The following is a 19788-nucleotide window of genomic DNA, read 5'->3' on the forward strand; positions in this document are numbered from 1 at the left end:
AGAAAGCTCCTTCGGGTCAGTAATTTTTAAGTATTTTAGGAAGGCTCTTCCTCTCTTGGCTTAATTCTGAAATTCTTAAATCTTGGCTTTAAAAGAAACTTTTTCTGTTGCTATCAAGGGGACTAAAGTTGGCTCATGAAAATGTATAATTACAGCACAGTAATCAGGTTGTTCAGTGATAATATATATTTGCACTGATGTGGATGCTTAAAAGAAACCCCAGATTCTACCATTTACCATAATCAATTAAATGCACACTTTTTTGAAGTTTATAGTTTGGAACCGTAAAGAAGCCCATTTTAAAAAATTTTGTCCAGGCACTTAGCAACTTCATAAAATTTGGAGAAGCAGAGAAACTGAAAATGGCTAATGAAAACATTACTGTATTTAGAAAAAAATAACTACCTTTAATCCTTCGTAGACATTCTCAGCATCCTGCCTATTTGCAAAAGGAAATTATGTAAGCACACTTGTTTTGAAAGGCCAAGGGACGCAATTTATTTTTCAACAGCACGCCATGTAGAAACTAGTATTGATTTCATCTCATTAATAATTTTAACATTGGATCGAAATTTAATTTCACATCTATATTCTGTAACTTCATGTTTTCCCTTTTCTATTACATTAACAATTCAATGCTGTAATGAAATTTGGAGACGTCAATGGAATTTAGGCACTTTTCCCTTCACTTCCACAAAAAACGTCATTTGAGTTTACTGATGAAAGAAGGAGAAATCTGTTGACATCAGCTATTTTACTCATAGCGGCTTCTAAGGCAAAGGTTAGATGAGATTATAAATTGAAAACTTTACCTGGAGTTCACTCCCAAACAAGTGATTAACGGTTGAGAAAGTTTATGTGGAAGTGGGCCAAGTACAACAAAAGACTCACTTGAGGAACACCCATTTTGCACCTTATTGGTGATGACATTCATCCTCTTATAAAACCCAGCCAGAGAAATACTGTAACACCATTGCACCATTGCTTCAGCCTCGTGGTAAACATGATGGAGAAAACATCAGGTTTCTACCAGCTCACATTTATTTGTTCTGCATTTTGTCTTGTTTATGTCCTGGTTAAAATCATCCAACTGTTTTACAAGAGACAAAAGCAGCTTAAGGCTTATAAGAATTTCCCAGGCCCTCCAACTCACTGGCTATATGGCAACATCCATCAGGTAAGAAGCGGCAAAATATATGGTGAGGTGATGGGGCAGAAGAAGACAGGGAATTTCTGATGTGGTTAATTGCTAGTGTATCTTGAAATTATTTAAAGATTGTAACTGTGCCTTAAATAATATTGAATATTCTTAAATCATTGATTCTGGCTCTGTTATTATCAGATGAATAACTTTATTCTGGTGCCCGTGTTCCACAAAGTAATTTAAGATGCAGTTAAGTTATTTATTTTATGTATTTATTTATATCAAATTTATCTAACTGCTCATCTCTCTAATTCAGAGAATATACTATATTTTCTTAAGTGTGCATTATATTATAAATGCCTTACCCATTCTTAACCTTGTTTGCATTACTCAGGCTGATTGAAGTGGACGAATATTCTGACTCTGATGAGTGTGAGGGTTTAAACACACAGCTTTGCAACTATACTGTAAACATAATTTTCCTTCCTTTCTTTCTTTCTTTCTTTCTTTCTTTCTTTCTTTCTTTCTTTCTTTCTTTCTTTCTTTCTTTCTTTCTTTCTTTCTTTCTTTCTTTCCAGATACCTAGCCAGAAAGAAGAACTAAAGTATATGTTGGAGTGGTCTGAACAGTATTCTTATGCTTTTCCAAGATGGTTTGGGATTTTTTTTTCTTCTGTAATAGTCACTCACCCAGAATATGTTAAAACTTTGTTTGCCAGAGGAGGTAAGTCCATGCCAGTTAGAACAATGACTATTTCCCATGCAGTTATGTATATAGAGATATGTAATAGAGAATAGTACCCAGGCTCTGTTGGATGCTAAGGAGCACATTTCTATCAGAGCTTCAGTACCTTTCAGCTTCTCCTATAAAGTTTATACAATACAATACAATACAATACAATACAATACAATACAATACAATACAATACAATACAATAGTATTGTTGGAAGGGATCTTGGAGGTCTTCTAGTCCAACTCCCTGCCTAGGCAAGAAACCCTATACCGTTTCAGACAAATAGCTACCCAACATCTTCTTAAAGACTTCCAGTGTTGGGGCATTCACAACTTATATTGATAGTAATACAAGATGATGCTAAAAGAGACAAAAGTGAGTTACCTTCCTGTATATATTTGGCACTCACTTTATACACTTAGTTAAGAACTCTTTTAAACCTCATACTCATTAAAGTATGTCTCGTCTCTACTGCAGCTCAAAGACCAACTTCAGAAGAGTAAAAAATAGTGTCATCAAGACTTAATGATTTCCACTAAACTTCGCTAAACCCTTCCTTGTAAATAAGTATAAAGTTGTACTGTACATTTGAATAATTTTTCTTCTGTTGTGATCCAATGGTTAATGTGTATGTGTATGTGTATGTGTATGTATGTATCAGTGATGAGTTACAACCGGTACGCCCCCGTACAGGTGTACCAGTGCCTGCCGGGAGCACCGGGTACTGTTCCGGTACGGTCTTCCGGAGGGCCACCTGCCCGCCCACGCTCCTTACTGGTATTTGAGCTCTTTGGTGCTTCCGTGCATGTACACAGAGCATAAGGCACCTGTGTGACGCTCCGCCGAGCAGCTGGAGCATCACGGAGGTGTCACGGAGGCGTCACGGAGCATTGCAGGAGTAAGGACGCATGCGCACGCTGCGTGCGTATGCATGTGTGCTGCACGCATTCATGTGATGGACGCCAGCCCCCGTTGCACCGTACCGATTGCAACAGGATCCGGAACCCTCTACTGGTATGTATATACATACATACATACATACATACATACATACATACATACATACATACATACTGTATCTTACATGTTAGAATTACTGTTTCTCTCATATTTGTTTAATGAAAGAAAGATGCAGTAAACTTCCAATGTGGACTTTATCTATGCCAAATACATTAATTATTTCAGTATAGGTTTAGAATTGTGTTTTAACTTTGCTCTGTTCTTCTTTGAATTTTCTAGATCCAAAGCCTGAATTCATCTATGCACCTTTGATTCCTTGGATCGGTATGTGTAAAAATTAAAATCAGTTATAAGTATTTTTTCTATTTCCCCCCTTTTTTTAAAAAAAAAACAGTTCAATTGATAATTTAAATGTTCTTATTATGTTGTTTGTTATAGTGTAGCTTTCCAATGTTAATTTGATCTTCTCCGGTCTTCTGCAGATTGGTTGTATATAATGGGACCAAAATCTGGAACCATATTCAGAACCACACCTGAAAGTTATCACGTTGCGGAGGCTTGATTTAATTTACAAGAATTTCAGTTTGATCATAAGAGTCTGATCATCACATCTACACTTTAATGAATGAAATGGTGCATTAAGGAAGGTCACCCAATGGTTTCTGTGCCTAATGGAGGACTAGAACCAATAAAGTAATACCTTCTCAGCCCAAATCAGTATCCGATACTTCAAACAGTTTGTCCTACTATGTAATGATAGCTTTGTTATAAGAATTGCAGTTCTTATAACAATACAAAACAAGCTCACCCTGCAAGTGGGACAACACTAGGAAGAAAAACAATAGAGAATAGAATAACAGAGTTGGAAGGGACCTTAGAGGTCTTCTAGTCCAAGCCCCTGCTCAAGTGGGAAACCATGTGCCATTTCAGACAAATGGTTGTCCAATCTCTTCTTTAAAAAATCTCCAATGTTGGAGAATCCACGACTTCTGGAAGTAAATCATTCCACTGATTAATTGTTCTAATTGTCAGGAAATTTTGACTTAGTTCTAGCTTGGTTCTCTCCTTGATTAGCTTCCATCCATCAGGTGCTTTGAAGAATAGGTTGACCTCCTCTTCTTTGCGACAGCCTCTGAGATATTGGAACACTGCCATCATGTCATCCCTAATTCTTTTCATTAAACTAGGCATACCAATTCCTGTAACCATTCTTCATATGTTTTGGCTCCAGTCCCCTAATTATCTTTCCTGCTCTTCTCTACACTCTGTCTAGAGTCTCAACATCTTTTTTATATCATGGCAACTAAAATTAGTTTTATATTCCAAGTGTGATCTTACCAAGGCATTATAAAGTGGTATTAACACTTCATGTGATCTTGATTCTATCCCTCTGTTAATGCAGCCTAGGACTGTGTTGGCTTTTTTGGCAGCTGCTGCACACTGCTGCCTCATATTTATATATATATATATATATGGATGGAAGAAGGGATAATTTAAAAATAACTTTCCTCTTTAATTAGCATGGAAGAAAGTCAACTCAGGTAAAATTTAAACCATCCATCCATTTGTGTTCCTATGCAATTTTCCATGGAGTAGGTATTCTTATATAATCTGCTGCATAGAAATAAAAAAGCTCATACTGCATATACATACTGCATACTACAGTCTAGCGTCTTTATGAATTGTCTTGAATAAAAGCAGTTTCTTCAATTCAAAAGCTTCAATATCTGATTCCCCCAACATTCAAAGAATGGATGAAAAGCTACAGGGAGAAGAAAAGGTAAAGTTTACCTATGTTTCAGTTGGATAAGCAAAAGAGAGATAAAGAAATCATATTCCTTTCAGGAATTCTAAGACAACTTGAAATGATATGCAACAGTCCTTGAGCTCTGTGCTTGAAATATGACCATCACTGTGTCAAACGAATATCAAAAGAAGCAATTCTGATCGGTGCTGACCCATTTTTAAAACCCTGCTGTCATTTCTGATGAGTTTTATTTTATGGGATTTTGAAAGATGGGCCTGGACACTGCAGGTGCATTGACTCTGTCTTAGCACTTTCAGATGTCTCCAGCATGAGATTAACTGCCTATCAAATTCTGAGTGCAAACAATCTCTTAGCTCGGTCAGAGCAGATGGAATAATATCATCATCATTATCACCATCACCGCCACTACCACTTCATTCAATGTAATTTATCTTTTTCTTTTTGTACCCCTAGGAAAAGGACTGCTTCTCTTAAGTGGCACAAAATGGCGTCAGCACAGACGGTTGTTAACACCAGCTTTTCACTATAATATTTTGAAGCCCTATGTGGCATTAGTTTCAGATTCCACCAAAGTTATGCTGGTAAGGAAAGTTTTTTTTCCTCCGAGGTTATACAAGCAGATGCAAATGGGACCATTGTAAACTGAGTAGGACCATTCCTATCTAGCTCTTGGATAGGCAACAGTCAGAATTTCTAGGACTGTAAAGTACAGGTCGTCCTTACAACATTTCATTTAGAGACCATTCAAAGTTACAACAGCACTGAAAAAAGTGACCTATGACAGTTTTCACACTTATGATCACTGCAGCATGTAATCCAAATCCAGATGCTTGGCAACTGACTTATATTTATGTTGGTTGCAGCATCCTGGGGTCTTGTGATCATCTTTTGTAACCTTATGCCAAGCCAAGTCAATGGGGAAGCCAGATTCACTTACTAGCCATGTTACTAACAACTGCAGTCATTTACTTAACAACTGTGGCAAGAAAGATCTTAAAATGGGGCAAAACTCATGTGAGCACTGTCTCGCTTAGCAACATAAAATTTGGGCTCAATTGTAGTTGTAAGTCAAGGACTACCTATAAACTAGTCCGGAACAATTCCAGAAAAATGAGAATGGGAAATCTCTTCCATGTTGTTGCTAAGTAAGTAATATGGACATAGCTGTGTCTGAAGCTGAGCTGAACTCAATGGTACATTGGACAGCAGTTCACCAAAATGGCATAAAGCATGGGAAACCGATAAACAGCTGATACAGTTCCATCTCTATTTTCCCCACTAGGATAAATGGGAGAAACGGATTGCAAAGGAGCCCATGAAGTCTTTGGAGATGTTTGAACATGTTAGTTTAATGACTCTTGACAGCATCATGAAATGTGCATTCAGTCACAACAGCAATTGCCAAACTAAGAGGTTAAAACTTTTATAATAGTACATTCTAATAACATGAGTATTGGAGAACGTTGCTCATATTTGTGTAGCATGTTTTTTTTTGTAAACAAAATGCTTTTTTCCCTTCCATTAGAGACCTGGATTATTATGTCCAAGCTGTATCTGATTTAACTTTCCTATCATTTCGGAGAATTACCTCTACTATACTTCGGAGTGATTTTCTATATTCATGTACCTCATCAGGACAGCGTTTTAAACAGGCTTGTAAATTGGCACACCAGCATACAGGTAACTCTCGTGTTCTTTGGTAAAATTAAATTAAAATTACTATGAGCTCCCAGATTATATGAAGACGGAGGAGGAGTGGCTGTAGCCTGAGGTCATCTTTGGGAGACTGTTTCACTAATCGAAAGCAAACATGTTAAAACCACTTGAAGTGAAACTCTTTCATCTAATGCCATTATATAAGAGCTATTATATGACAAGTAGAAATGTTTTCAAAACATTGTTTTATTTGGCAGCAAAATAGTTCAATCTTCACTCAAAAGTTAATGACCTGTATGGATTATGGTACGATGCTTAAAACAGCATACATTAATTTTTCACTTATTTCATAGCCTTATCCTTCACATGTCATCTTAGAAGCAAGTCCCATAGACTTCAATAAGCCTTATTATAATATAAGCAATGTTTTCTGATTCTTCTAGCTATGGGAATAAGCCTCATTATGGCCTTGAGATATGTCAGTGAAATCCTTGACCTGCCAACACACAATGACTTTTATTCATCACTACTCAAAATTGATTAGCATCAGAAAGACACTGTTGAATTTACTTGGAGCCTAATAAAGGATTTCGGTGTATACTTATTTGATTATGAATAGTTCTTAGCTTGCATATTGCAAATTTTGTTAATAATAAAAGGAATCAAATTAATCTCCCAGAGCCCTTTTTTCCAAAGTCAAGGGACAACATGATAAAACGAGGCAAACACAGTGAATTTCTCATTCTTGGCATTAACTTCTCTTGTATTAACTTCATAGAAAAAGTAATTGAAGAGAGAAAGAAATCACTACATAATGAAAGAGAGCTTGAAAAGATCCAAAAGAAGCGACATTTGGATTTTTTGGACATTCTTCTTTGTGCCAAAGTAAGAAACTAGAGGTTTTTTTTAAAACAGCCTCTTGTCTCACACTGTTATGAAAGTTATTAAAACACAAAATGAAATATTGTTTTGTTACAATGGTTAAGTAGAACAACCTGGATGTAAAATTGATGTGCTAATGAAAAACTGGTAAATCGGGGTAGGTATTGTAATAAACGGGACAATTAATTTGAATCTTTGTTACTGACTTATTTGCAATGTCTGTATTAAAAAAAAACAGATGAGAAAGTCAACAGTGCCTGAGAAAAATACAGTTAAAGCAAGCTATACTTTAAAAAGCTTGCAATTTTTATACTAGAGATAGGAATTTTCTCTATCAAAGAGAATATTTGCTGACTCAAAGCATTTGTGCAAATAAATTGTGGAACAAATGGGGCTGCCAGGTCAGGGAGTCAATATTCTCCTTAAAAGTTGCAGAGAGGGGGAATTTCATCAGATCTGTTATTGCAGCACCTAAGAGGAGCAAAGTCTATATGGCAATTCTGTTTTTTTTTCCTATTATTGGACAAAATGCTCAAGGCTATAAAGAGGAAAGCTTCCCTGTTTTCCCTTTTATAACACTTTCCCATGCAGATGCAATGGGAAAACAGAAACAATTCTCATTTCCTTTAACGAGGCAAGACTGGGAAATTTGCTAACCAGGGTAAAAGGCTTGCTACCGGCATTACTGCTGGTTCGGTGTGCAATTTTTTTTGCATGCGCATACACTCCCTTTGCTCACGTGCACGCCAAACGCCCGCTTTGCACGCATGCACATTTGCGCGTAAAAAGGTCTGCGCATGCGCACGTTAGAAAAGAAAAAAAATTAAAACTTTGCAATGAAGATTGTTCTGTGCATGCGCAGAACCGAAAATCAAGATGGTGGGGCTACCAATAGAACTGGTTTGAGGGCGTGGCAGGCCGAGTTACTACCTACTCGACCGAGCTGGTCCAAACTGGTAGGAACCCACCTCTGGTAAAAGGCGAATGGTTATGGACTGACTCTCATGTCCTGCCCATCTCGTCAGGAAATCAGCTTATCGTTTTTAAAGGACATACCCATGTGACTGTTGCCTTGGTTTCATTCCCAGCCAATTGCAGAGAAAAAAAGTTTTCCTTCTACCAACATTTTTGCTGAGGATGCGATCTATTTTATGGCATTTTATTGGCCAGGGTGGGATAAAGAGTCTCTGAGGTATACCATTTTTTTTTAAAAAAGACCCTATTATCATTTACAATTGCAGAAAGGTAGATAGATAGTAGCGTGGTGAAATCTCACAGTTCCTTGCAAAAGTAGCACTGAATGAATCAGATGTATTTGTAGTATTCTTTGGATGAGACAGGAGAAAGAAAGTAAAATAAAGATAGCCGTTTATGTCAGGATGCTTTTTGGCAACTCAAAGACTAAAACAATATACATTAACTGAACCAAAAGGAAGAACCTTACTTGTCTTTGTTCAAACCATGGAATAATAAATCCCAATAGTATCAGTGTATCTGAATCTCTCTATATATAAAAATGAAAACCACTCATGGCGCAATCATGAAATCTCCAGAACCATAAAGCCTACAAACTTGAAATTTGGCATTTGGCTTCTAGGTGCTCGGTAAGAAAGGATTTTTTGAAATGACCATCAGATCATTAGTATTTCTTATATTATTATTAACACGCTCTGATGTTAAGGAGTTAGATGTTCTACTCCCCCTCCCAACCTGAAAATAACTCTGTTCCAACTGCCACTTGGACATGGGCGTGGCCAGCGTGTGCGGGCTGGGAACTTGGAGAGGAGCCTGAGGGAGAGAAGGAGTAGGATAGGAAAAGTGCCTATAGGCAAGACTGAGGGAGAGAAGGGGATAGGTGAGGAGAGGCTTCTGTGGAGCCAGCCTGAGGGAGAGAAGGGGAGAGGAGAGGCCAATCGTAACTACTCATCAATTTTTAAGCTGTAAGTGTTGATTTATCAAGCCTGATCATATAGTTTCGTAGCGGAGCACGGGTATTCAGCTAGTCCAATAATATCATAAATTAAAAACTCAGTTTTAACACTTTTGTTTTTGGTCTGATTTTATGATGACCTCATTTTATTTTATTTTTCTCTAAATGAATGCTCATTGAAGATGCCCCTTGCTGATTGTTCTTCTCTGTTTATCAGTATGAAGATGGAACTGGACTATCTGATGAAGATCTCCGTGCTGAAGTGGACACTTTCATGTTTGCAGGCCATGATACAACAGCCTCTGGCATCTCTTGGCTACTGTATGCAATGGCTAAGCACCCAGAACAACAGCAGAAATGCAGAGAAGAAGTCAAGGGAATCTTGGGGGACAGGGAAGACATCCAGTGGTGAATACAGTATTGTTTGCTTTAGATTTTTTTTCATTGATGACTTGATTTAAGCATAACACTACACGATACCCATTTAGAAAGTATTTTTAAGCAAACAAGAATCAGAACACTTGGAGGCTGTCAGGTGGATGAATTGGTTAGATGGGATGTTTAATCCTTTCGCTGATATCACCATATTCTGCCTTTTTTAATCAAGAGGAAGGATAACCACCAACATGGTTCTTTATGTTATGTTTAGACCCACTGTCAGTCAATACGATCATTCTCTATGGCAATGTGCTACAAGAGACATTATTATTTCCATTCCATTGTGCGGGATTAGGATTAGGAAGGATACTGCTACATCTTGCTGTCTGTCTACTGCAAAACGTCTTCTGCACCCTATTTGTTTAAACCTACTGGGGAAAGAACAGCTGGAGGTGGAGGTTGTAGGGAGGAAAATTGCCCATCTACTTGTTCATCCTCAATTAAAGCTTCTGATTTTATTTTTGTCCAATAAAAAAAATAGACTATTAGTATCTTAGAGTTCAGACTATTATTCTTGCGAGAGAATAAAAGGCTTGCTACACATAGTACTATCTTGAATGTTAGGTAGCAGCTCAATTTGCATACTGATTTTATACACCAAATCATTTATTTAGAGTGTTATAAGATCTGTAGAAAAGATGAAAACTATTGGATACAAGATGATACCTGAGCACAAAACATAACACAGTCACATTTAGGTGGTTATGATTCAATGAGAATATGTTTCAGGCAAACATATTAAAATTAGCAATTTTAAATTTAAAATATTCAGAAGTTTAAAGATTGCATTGTACCTTTTCCTCCTCCTTATAGTTCAGTGAATTAGGTGGGTGTCTGATCCACTTCTAAATATTATCTGGACATCCTGCACTTACTTCAGCCCTTTTTCCCTGGGCAACAAGGTTTGTAAACGTCCATCAAAGTCGTCTTCCTTACTTTCTGCAGTGAGACTGGTCCATTCCCCATTCTCCCCAGGAAGGACTGACTCTTTATGCTATTCTTTAAAACTTTTGTTACTCTTCTAAGAAGTGGCATTATAGAAATTAGTTTGACCTTTTAGTTTCCAGAAAGGCAGGTTGGGTTGTGTAAGCCTTAGCTTTCTCTCACGGGGTCAGGCTAGATGTCCTGGGAAGATAGATGATGATAGCAGGAACTACCAAGACTCTAACCCAGGGGTCAGCAATCTTAAACACTCAGAGAGCCATTTGGACCCATTTCCCACAGAAAAAAAAACACCTTCCTGCCACAAAACCCTTCCTGTGCCTGACTATTTCCTGAGCAGCCACAAAACTAGCATATGTTCCATTGTCAATTCTTACTTCCACCCCTTGCAGTTACCTACCAAAAGACAAAACCTAGTACTTTTGGTGCACATCGAAGCTTCCCTTGGATGGTGTAGAATGGCAGTGGAGGGGGGGGGGGAATACTACGTAACTGTGAAAGGGATCTTGGAGTCCTAGTGGACAATCATTTAAATATGAGCCAGCAGTGTGCAGCAGCTGCCAAAAAAGCCAACACAGTTCTAGGCTGCATCAACAGAGGGATAGAATCAAGATCACGTGAAGTGTTAATACCACCTTATAATGCCTTGGTAAGGCCACACTTGGAATACTGCATTCAGTTCTGGTCGCCATGATGTAGAAAAGGTGTGGAGACTCTAGAAAGAGTGCAGAGAAGAGCAAAAAAGATGATTAGGGGACTGGAGACTAAAACATATGAAGAACAGTTGCAGGAACTGGGTATGTTTAGCTTAAGAGAAAGAAGGACTAGGGGTGACATGATAGCATTGTTCCAATATCTCAGGGGTTGCCACAAAGAAGAGGGAGTCAAACTATTCTCCAAGGCACCTGAGGGTAGAACAAGAAGCAATGGGTGGAAACTAATCAAGGAGAGAAGCAATTTAGAACTGAGGAGAAAGTTCCTGACAGAACAATTAATCAGTGGAACAGCTTGCCTCCAGAAGTTGTGAATGCCCCAACACTGGAAGTCTTTAAGAAGATGTTGGATCGCTATTTGTCTGAAACGGTATAGGGTTTCCTGCCTAGGCAGGGGGTTGGACTAGAAGACCTCCAAGGTCCCTTCCAACTCTACTATTGTATTATTATTGTATTACTTTACATCATTGCAGTCAAGGATAAATTAAGCTTGTCTCATTTATGCCCTGGGGATGAGATGAAGGCAATGTCACAGGTGGAATTAAAAAGGTGATACCATGAGACATTGGGGCCATTGTTAAGTGTAAGTAAATAATAAAATTGCATGATTGAGTTCCAGCTGATTCCAAAGCTCCCTCCTTTGGTACCTAACATTTTACTAATAGAAAGGTTAATTGATTTTTCTCTATAACTTTCAGGGATGATCTTGGTAAGATGACCTATACCACAATGTGCATAAAAGAGAGTCTCCGTCTATACTCTCCAGTCCCAGTGGTGTCCCGAAAACTCAGCAAACCTATTACTTTCTTTGATGGACGCACTTTGCCTGAAGGTTTGCAATTTCTTTATTTTAAAAAAATATGTTTTTAATGTTTCATTCCATTATGTTCTGCTCAATGTTGGATGACGCATAAGCTTTCAATATAAATACAGTTGGAAAAGAGTAAAATCACAGTAATAATGATAAAATGTTCGACACACTCTGATGTGAAATCTTCCCTTCCAATCTTCCCCTTTGCCTTCTAGGAGACACAGTTAAGAAATTTTAATTCATTCATACTGTATACTGCAGTGATGGGATTCATTTTTTTTACTGCCGGTTCTGTGGGTGTGGCTTTGTGGGCATGGTGTGGCTTTGTGGGCGTCAGTGACGTACGGTGAGGTTTATGGCTGGTGAGGCTAGTGATGTCATCAGGAAGGCGGGGAATGGGACCACGTGTGCTGGAGGCTGAGGCTGCCTTAGCCTCCAGCACACGTGATCCCATTCCCTCCTTCCTGAGCGCGCTCCGCTGGCTCGCGCTCTGCGGTCCCCAAGAGCAGCTGCTTTTCAGTGCTTTTCTGTGCGTCTGGCGTTTAGGACATCTGGCTATCTACCTAAACACCAGACGCACAGAAAAGCACTGAAAAGCACTTCACCTCCAAGCCATTTCATCTTAATGACGTCGCTGCAGCTGCTGGGCACGGCTGGCCGGACTCCTCGCGACTGCAATATACATCCAGAAGCAGCTTTTGTGGCTAATGGGGTTTGGGCTTCCAGCCCAACAGCCCTTGCCACTTCTGGACATCTATTGCAGTCGCGAGGAGCGCGCAAAGTACAGCGGAGGCAGGAAGGTTACTGGCGCTTCCGAGAACCCTCCTGCCTCTGCCGATTGCCCAGCTGGCACCGCCCCGCGCGCACACCTCCTCCTCCTCCCTCCTCTTCCTCTTCACTCCCCAAAGGCTCTTCTCCTTACTGGAGCTTAGCGGGAGCCGTGTAAAAGGGATGGGAGGAAATATATATTATTATTATATATTTTTATTTCATGATGAGAGGTGAGGCTCTGCCTCCCCTGCCTCCCCTGACCGCATGTCCCTGGTGGGCGTGGCAGGGGAAGGTTACTGCAAAATCCCCATTCCCTCCCCACCCCACTAACCTGCTTTCCAGCTCTGTTCTCCTGTTCAGGGCAACAAAAGAAGATCGGCTGGGAGGTAGTAGGGGTGGGGCCAGCCTATTTGCCAGTTCTCCGAATACTCAAAATTTCCGCTACCAGTTCTCCAGAACCTGTCTCAGAACTGGCTGAATACCACCTCTGGTATACTGTAGTAAAATGCAAAGCAGGGCCATGATAGTTACTATTTAGAATTCGTTTGAATGTAAACTTTGGAAAAAGCGCAGAGAAAAGCAACTAAGATGATTAAAGGCCTGGAGACAAAAACATATGAAGAACGGTTGCAGGAGTTGGGTTGGCTAGTCTAGAGAAAAAAGAAGGACTGGCGGGGGGAAGATATGAAAGTGGTATTCCAGTATTTGAAAGGCTGCCACAAAATGGAGAGGGTCAACTTATTTTTCAAAGCACCTAAGGGCAGGACAAGAAACTATGGAAACAATGGAACTGGAGGAGGAAAACAACCTGGAATTAAAGAGAAACTTCCTAAGAGTGAGAACAATTAACCAGTGGAACAGCTTGCTGTCAGAAGTTGCGGGTGCTTCATCACTAGAAGTTTTTAAGAAGAGACTGGACAGTCACTTGTCTGAAATGGTATAGGGCAGTGATGGCGAACCTTTTTTGGCTCGCGTGCCACAAGTGGGGGGAGTGGAGGGGGGTCGAGTGCGGGCGTGCCGCACCCATAATGCAACACGCAACCCCCCGAGTGCGCATGCACGCACAACGTGCAACACCCCCCCATTTTTACATTTTTTTGCCCTCCCCAGGCTCCAGGGGCTTTATAGGAGCCTGGGGAGGGCGAAAAGAGCCTCCCCCGACCCCCCGGAGGCCCTCCGGAGGCTTCAGGGACTGTCCAGAGGCTTCCCTGAAGCCTTCGGAGCGCTTAAAACCACCCTCTGAGCAAACTGGAAGTGACTTCCGGGTTGCTCGGAGGGTCGTTTAAAGCGCTCCGAAGGCATCAGGGAAGCCTCGGACGGTCCCTGAAGCCTTCGGAGCGCTTAAAACGACCCTCCGAGCAACCCAGAAGTGACTTCCGGTTTTCTCAGAGGATGGTTTTAAGCGTTCTGAAGGCTTCAGGGATGGTCCCTGAAGCCTCATGGCGGGCGGGGAGGCTCTTTTCGCCCTCCCCAGGCTCCTATAAAGCCTCTGGAGCCTGGGGAAGGCAAAAAATAACTTTTAAAAAAGGTGAACTCAGCCCTGATAAATGGCTCCGTGTGCCACGTGTGGCACGCGTGCCATAGGTTCGCCATCACGGGTATAGGGTCTGCTTGAGAAAGGGCTCCAACAACTAGAAGACCTCGAAGGTCCCATCCAACTCTATTCTGATTGGCAAATATCCTTTGCTTATTTAAACCTCTTCAAAATAGTCCAAAATTAAATATTACATTATGTCTATAAAACTATACTGATAGTGCATCTATCTAAATAGTTACTCTAGTTAGAATAAGCAATTGCCATTATAACAAAATTATTAAAAACACTAATTTCAACCATTCTGAATTAATTGAAGTTCTCTGATAACTTTGTTCCAAGAAGCCAATATTTTAGGCATTACCCTGTTTTCCCCAAAATAAGACCTCCCTGGATAATAAAACCAATCAGGCTTTTGAGCGCATGCACTAAAATAAGCCCTCCCCCAAAAGTAAGCCATCCCCCAAAAATATTGCAACACAGCAGCAGCCACAAGGTGACCATGCTCGCCGCCTCCTGCACCTCAAAAATGATAAGACCGCCCTGAAAATAAGGCCAAGTGCTTATTTTGGAGGTCAAAAGAAAATAAGACCCTGTCTTATTTTCGAGAAAACACGGTAGATAATAACTAATTGGAAGTTTGCAAAGCAAGCTGCCAAGCCTAAGCAAAGTAAAAACTTGGATAAGAGTTCTTGGATTATTTATTATTTATTTAATTAAGAGATTATTAGGAAATTTGGGGCTATAGTTCAACCTGACAAAACATCCTAGAACAAAGCTACGGCAAGCCACATCTATATTGTTACCAAGTAACTATATGAATATACTAGCAGTTGACTTTGATTCTTCTCTATTATCTAAAGTTATGGTTCTGATAATACAAGATTATCTGAGGTTTTTTTCTACAGAATACTTAAGACTCTGCTTAATGAGATATACCAAAGGTCAAGATAAGCTATTGCCTAGTGCAGCTGGAATGAAATTGGATTAAGAGTGATTTGGATACTTAAATGGGATCAGGATCACCCCTTTTCCTGTTGTCAAATATGGAATTCTTTTTCATCTTCAAACTAGTTATTGAATGGATAGATCCAGGATGGCGAACCTATGACACACGTGCTACAGGTGGCATGCGGAGCCATTTGTCAGGTCACACGAGGTGTTACTCTGTCAGCTGGCCAGCACGCATGTGCGCGCAGGCCAGCTGAGTCCAGCTTTTTTTAAAGCCATTTTTTGCCCTCCCCAGGCTCCAGAGGGAGGGTGAAAAGAGCTCCGGAGTGCAAAAAACTGGTCCTATGGTAACATGACATCCCTGACATTTGGGAACGGACTTCTGGTTTGCTTGTACTGGTCAGTTTAAGCCCTCCTGAGGTTTCAGGGACCTTCAGGAGGCTTCCCTGAAGCCTCCGGAGGACTAACCGCGGCCCTACGAGCAAACCTATGTCACGTCCAGTTTGCTGGTAGGGTCGTTTTTAGTCCTCCGGAGGCTTCAGGAAAGCCTCCTGAAGGTCCCTGAAGCCTCCGCCCTACGAGCAAACCAGAAGTGACTTCTGGTTTTCTTGTAGGGTCATTTTTTGCCCTCCGGAGGCTTCAGGGAAGCCTCCTGAAGGTCCCTGAAATCTCCAGAAGGCCTCCGGGGGTGGGGGGGGGCGGGGAAGGCTGTTTTTGCCCTCCCCAGGCTCCTATAAAGCCTCTGGAGCCTGGGAAGGCCGAAAACAGAATGTAAAAAATGGGGGGGAGCGCCTCTCATGCGTGCATGTGCACTGGGGGGGTGCATTGCATTATGGATGTGACACGCCCATGCACGACGCCCCTGCGCTCCCCCCCTTATGGCACACGAGCCAAAAAAGGTTCACCATTGCTGGTATAGATATTTATACTTCTGTATGTAGGATTACTTATTTATCATAACGCAAGAGAAATCCATTGAGCAGATAATAAATTAATAAAAAATTGAGTAATTTGCTGAACACTGCCTAGGAACATTTTGCTTGAAAAATGTAAATGCCAAACTTCTCTGGCTAGATGGAACTGGCTGCAGAATTCTTCTCATCCTGTCTTTTGATCTTGTTTCAACCACTGACAATGTTTTAATTGCTGTCTTCTCTGGTTCTTTATTTTACAGATATTACAGTTGCAGTTGACATTTATTCTCTTCATAAAAACTCCAGCATTTGGCCAGATCCTTTAGTAAGTAGGGGTTTTTTTCATGAAATGATGACAGTGATAAAGGGGACTAACTGTTGTAAATAAAATTTGTCACACTTAATCAAGACTTTTATAAGTACACAGATTCTCTATAGTAGAGATAATCCCCATTTATCAATTTTATTGACTCACTATATTTTCAGAGCAAAGCATAAAGTGATTCTGAGATGCTTCAATAGCTTTATAATAGCACAAGTACTGTAATGAGAAAAAGGGTTGTAAGCATAGCAGATTCACTTTTCTCTCTCTCCGATTGTTTTTTTTATTCCAGGAGTTTGATCCTATGAGGTTTTCACCAGAGAACACCTCTAAAAGACATTCTCATGCATTTATTCCTTTTGCAGCTGGATCAAGGTGAGTCTACAATCTATTTTTTAGACTATTGGTTTCAATGGTGGGTTTCAAAATTTTTTAGAACCTCTTCTGTAGGTGTGGCCTGCTTTGTGGGAGTGGCTTGCTGGCCATGTGACTGGGTAGGAGTGGCTTGCTGGCCATGTGACTGGGTGGGTGTGGCCAACTTGTAAAATGTGGTGAAACTCACTTAACAACACTCTTGCTTAGCAACCAAAATGTTGGCTCAGAAACTCTGGCATTTGAAGCACGCAAGTCTTAAAGCTGTCAAGTTACAAGACCCTTGCACCCCTAACCCTTTAGGAAAAAAAACCCAGGGGTGTTCAAACGTGACAGCTTTAAGACTTGTGGACTTCAACTCCCAGAATTCCTCCTCTCGCTCTTCATCTTGATGATGTGTGGACGGGAGAGGGGAGGGAGCTGGAACTGTTTCTAAACGGCACTGTAGATTTGTGGAACCTTTTCTATAGAAGAGGTTAGAACTAGCAGGAACCCACCCCTGATTGGTTTAAAAATGAATATCTCTGTCAGTGTTTCTCCTCCTTGGCAACTTATTTGGACAACTGGATGCAAATTCTGAAGCGTTGAGTCCACACAAGTTGCCAAGGGTGAGAAATGCCTATCCCAAGCATTGTTATTTGCTGTTTTTTTTTTGAGTCTTATGAAATGTTCTTACAGCTAAGAATGACAGACAGATATGTTAAAGGAGCAAAATAATCATCCCTCAAAGCTGTATAATTGATGCAGCTGTTTTTTTTTTAAATTAAGTGTGAAAATGATTTCCTAGTTAGAAGGACAGACCCTGTACCGGATGTTGTGTATTTAGCACTGTATTTAGAAGCCTTTCCAGATAGAAAATTCTAGCCAAAGATTGAAAACTGGGCATAATTCAAATATGATATTCAGTCGTTGATTATAATTTCCTATGGTGCTTTCCTGCTTAGTGACTTCAGTTAAATGCAGCCCCTGTAGAATAAATGCTTGCACTGAAGAGAAATATTTCATACATTCACACCTTGTTTTAATTGATTCAATACACTGTCCTCACCTGTTCAGTTTTTAAGATATCTGTTAATGTTTGCTCTTCTCATTACACTCTATATCTAATTTGCATGCTTACTAACTGGTACATAACTGAGTAGGAAAACCCACCCTAACTTGTTCTGAATGTCAGCCAGCCTCCTTTTATATTGAGTATAACACAAAGGATTTTTCTCTCTCCTTTTTCTTGTTAGGAATTGCATTGGACAGCAATTTGCCATGAATGAACTAAAAATAGCACTTGCTCTGACACTGGTTCGCTTTGAACTAATACCCGACCCAGAAAAAACTCCGATTCCACACTCCCAGGTTGTCCTCAGATCTGAAAATGGAATACATCTCATTTTAAAGAAACTCAACTGATCCTGAAAAATTATTGCAGGTATTGATGCCAAGAAGGCTGTAAGACAAAGATGGGGCATTAACATACTATGCCATACCACCAAAATCATGGTGCATACACCAGCTTTTTAAATCGTTATATATCTCTTCACTTTGCCCAAAACTATTCTCATTTTTAACTTTAATTCCCTGTAAATGCTTAAAAACTCAGCCTTCACTATTGTCAGAGGAATGCATCACAACCTATTTGTCATGGAGTCATGTGTTCCCCTATCTCAAAATGTAAAATGTTGACTGGAAAACTCTGCTAACAACTTATACCTTAATACATCATACAACAATTAAACAGTAGCTTAATTGTAGAATCCAAGCCTATCTCAACAATCTCAAATTGTTCCATGGCTGTGATTTCCCCCGTCCGTTGCTGCTCCAAGTACACATGACTGACCAATTGAAAAGGTGAGAGTTATAGGGCTGTGCAACATTTTTGTTTCTTTCTACAACTTTGTCTCTGCGGAAAGTATAGTAGTTGAACATAAAAGAGCAATACGACAATGAAAGTAAGCATCTACTGTACAGCAAGACAGCAACAGGGCAAAACAAATTGAATGTATGGTACATAATATAGGGCAGCTGCCAGATGTATACAATCTTTTATGCTTCAGTGCCCATTAAACTGGATGCCCAAGCTAGATAACAAGTACCTACTATAGTGAATGGGATCAGAGAGGCTCTTACTGAGTTGTATGCTGATGTAAAACTCCCTCCCTCCACTCCCCCAGTCTCTTGTCTGCTATTGCTCTCTAAAGAGCCAGAGGTGGGATTCTGATAACATCTGCTTCAGTGGTGGGTTCCTGCTGGTTAGGATGGGTTTGGCCAGACCGGTAGTGGTTTGGCAGCCTGAGTCGCTGGAATCGGCAGCAACCTGGGCCTGCCAATACCCCTGAACTGGTTTTGCAACACTGTATGCACCACCATCTTGTTTTTCAGTTCTGCGCATGCACAGAACAATTTTAACTGCACTTTAATTCATCTGAGTTGTGGCAGAACAATGCCCAACACAACTGGAATAGGAGCGATTGTAAAGAGAAAGAAACCAGAGGATCTCTAGACATACACAATAAACAGATGGGGGAATATATTAATGGCTTATCAAGGCAACACAGAAAACCTGGGAAGAAAAAAAATCAGAGACTCCATTTTAATGAGCACACTAATAACCCAGGGCTGGAAGTTCTTGTCACTGTTTCCAAGATGTATTTTTCTCTAAACCTTGTATTAAATCTCCTCCTTGAAAACTTGTTTCCTTGATTGTGCCTTTTTCTGTCTCCTAAATAATGACATTTGGGGAAAGGAATGCAGGCAAGGTACGCCTTAGAAGATATAATCTGATAAAGGCTGGTGGCTTCTGGAAATGGGATGACCAATCTAATTTTAGGATTTTGTCCAGAAGCCTCATTCCTACAAATGTGAGTTTTGATAGATAACACATCATTTCTTTTATAAGAAAGTGTACAGGAAAGGAGGGATGTAAAATGACTGTGAAGCCATGTATGTAATCTTT

General features: G+C 40.2%; 1 protein-coding gene across 1 annotated transcript; it reads left to right on the forward strand.

Annotated features, from left to right (window-relative positions):
* The first annotated feature begins 968 nt into the window (after window positions 1-968).
* On the forward strand, window positions 969-19526 carry CYP4A11 (cytochrome P450 family 4 subfamily A member 11). Its single transcript, XM_081948300.1, has 12 exons — window positions 969-1177; window positions 1723-1867; window positions 3117-3161; window positions 5059-5186; window positions 5888-6018; window positions 6131-6285; window positions 7040-7146; window positions 9291-9481; window positions 11865-11998; window positions 16408-16472; window positions 16762-16844; window positions 18077-19526. Exons 1-12 carry the CDS (start codon window positions 1004-1006, stop codon window positions 18243-18245), a joined length of 1527 nt encoding a protein of 508 aa, XP_081804426.1. The 5' UTR covers window positions 969-1003; the 3' UTR covers window positions 18246-19526.
* Window positions 19527-19788: the final 262 nt, after the last annotated feature.

Source organism: Natrix helvetica (assembly GCF_964273705.1).
Source record: "Natrix helvetica genome assembly, chromosome: 3".
Taxonomy (NCBI): Eukaryota; Metazoa; Chordata; class Lepidosauria; order Squamata; family Natricidae; genus Natrix; species Natrix helvetica.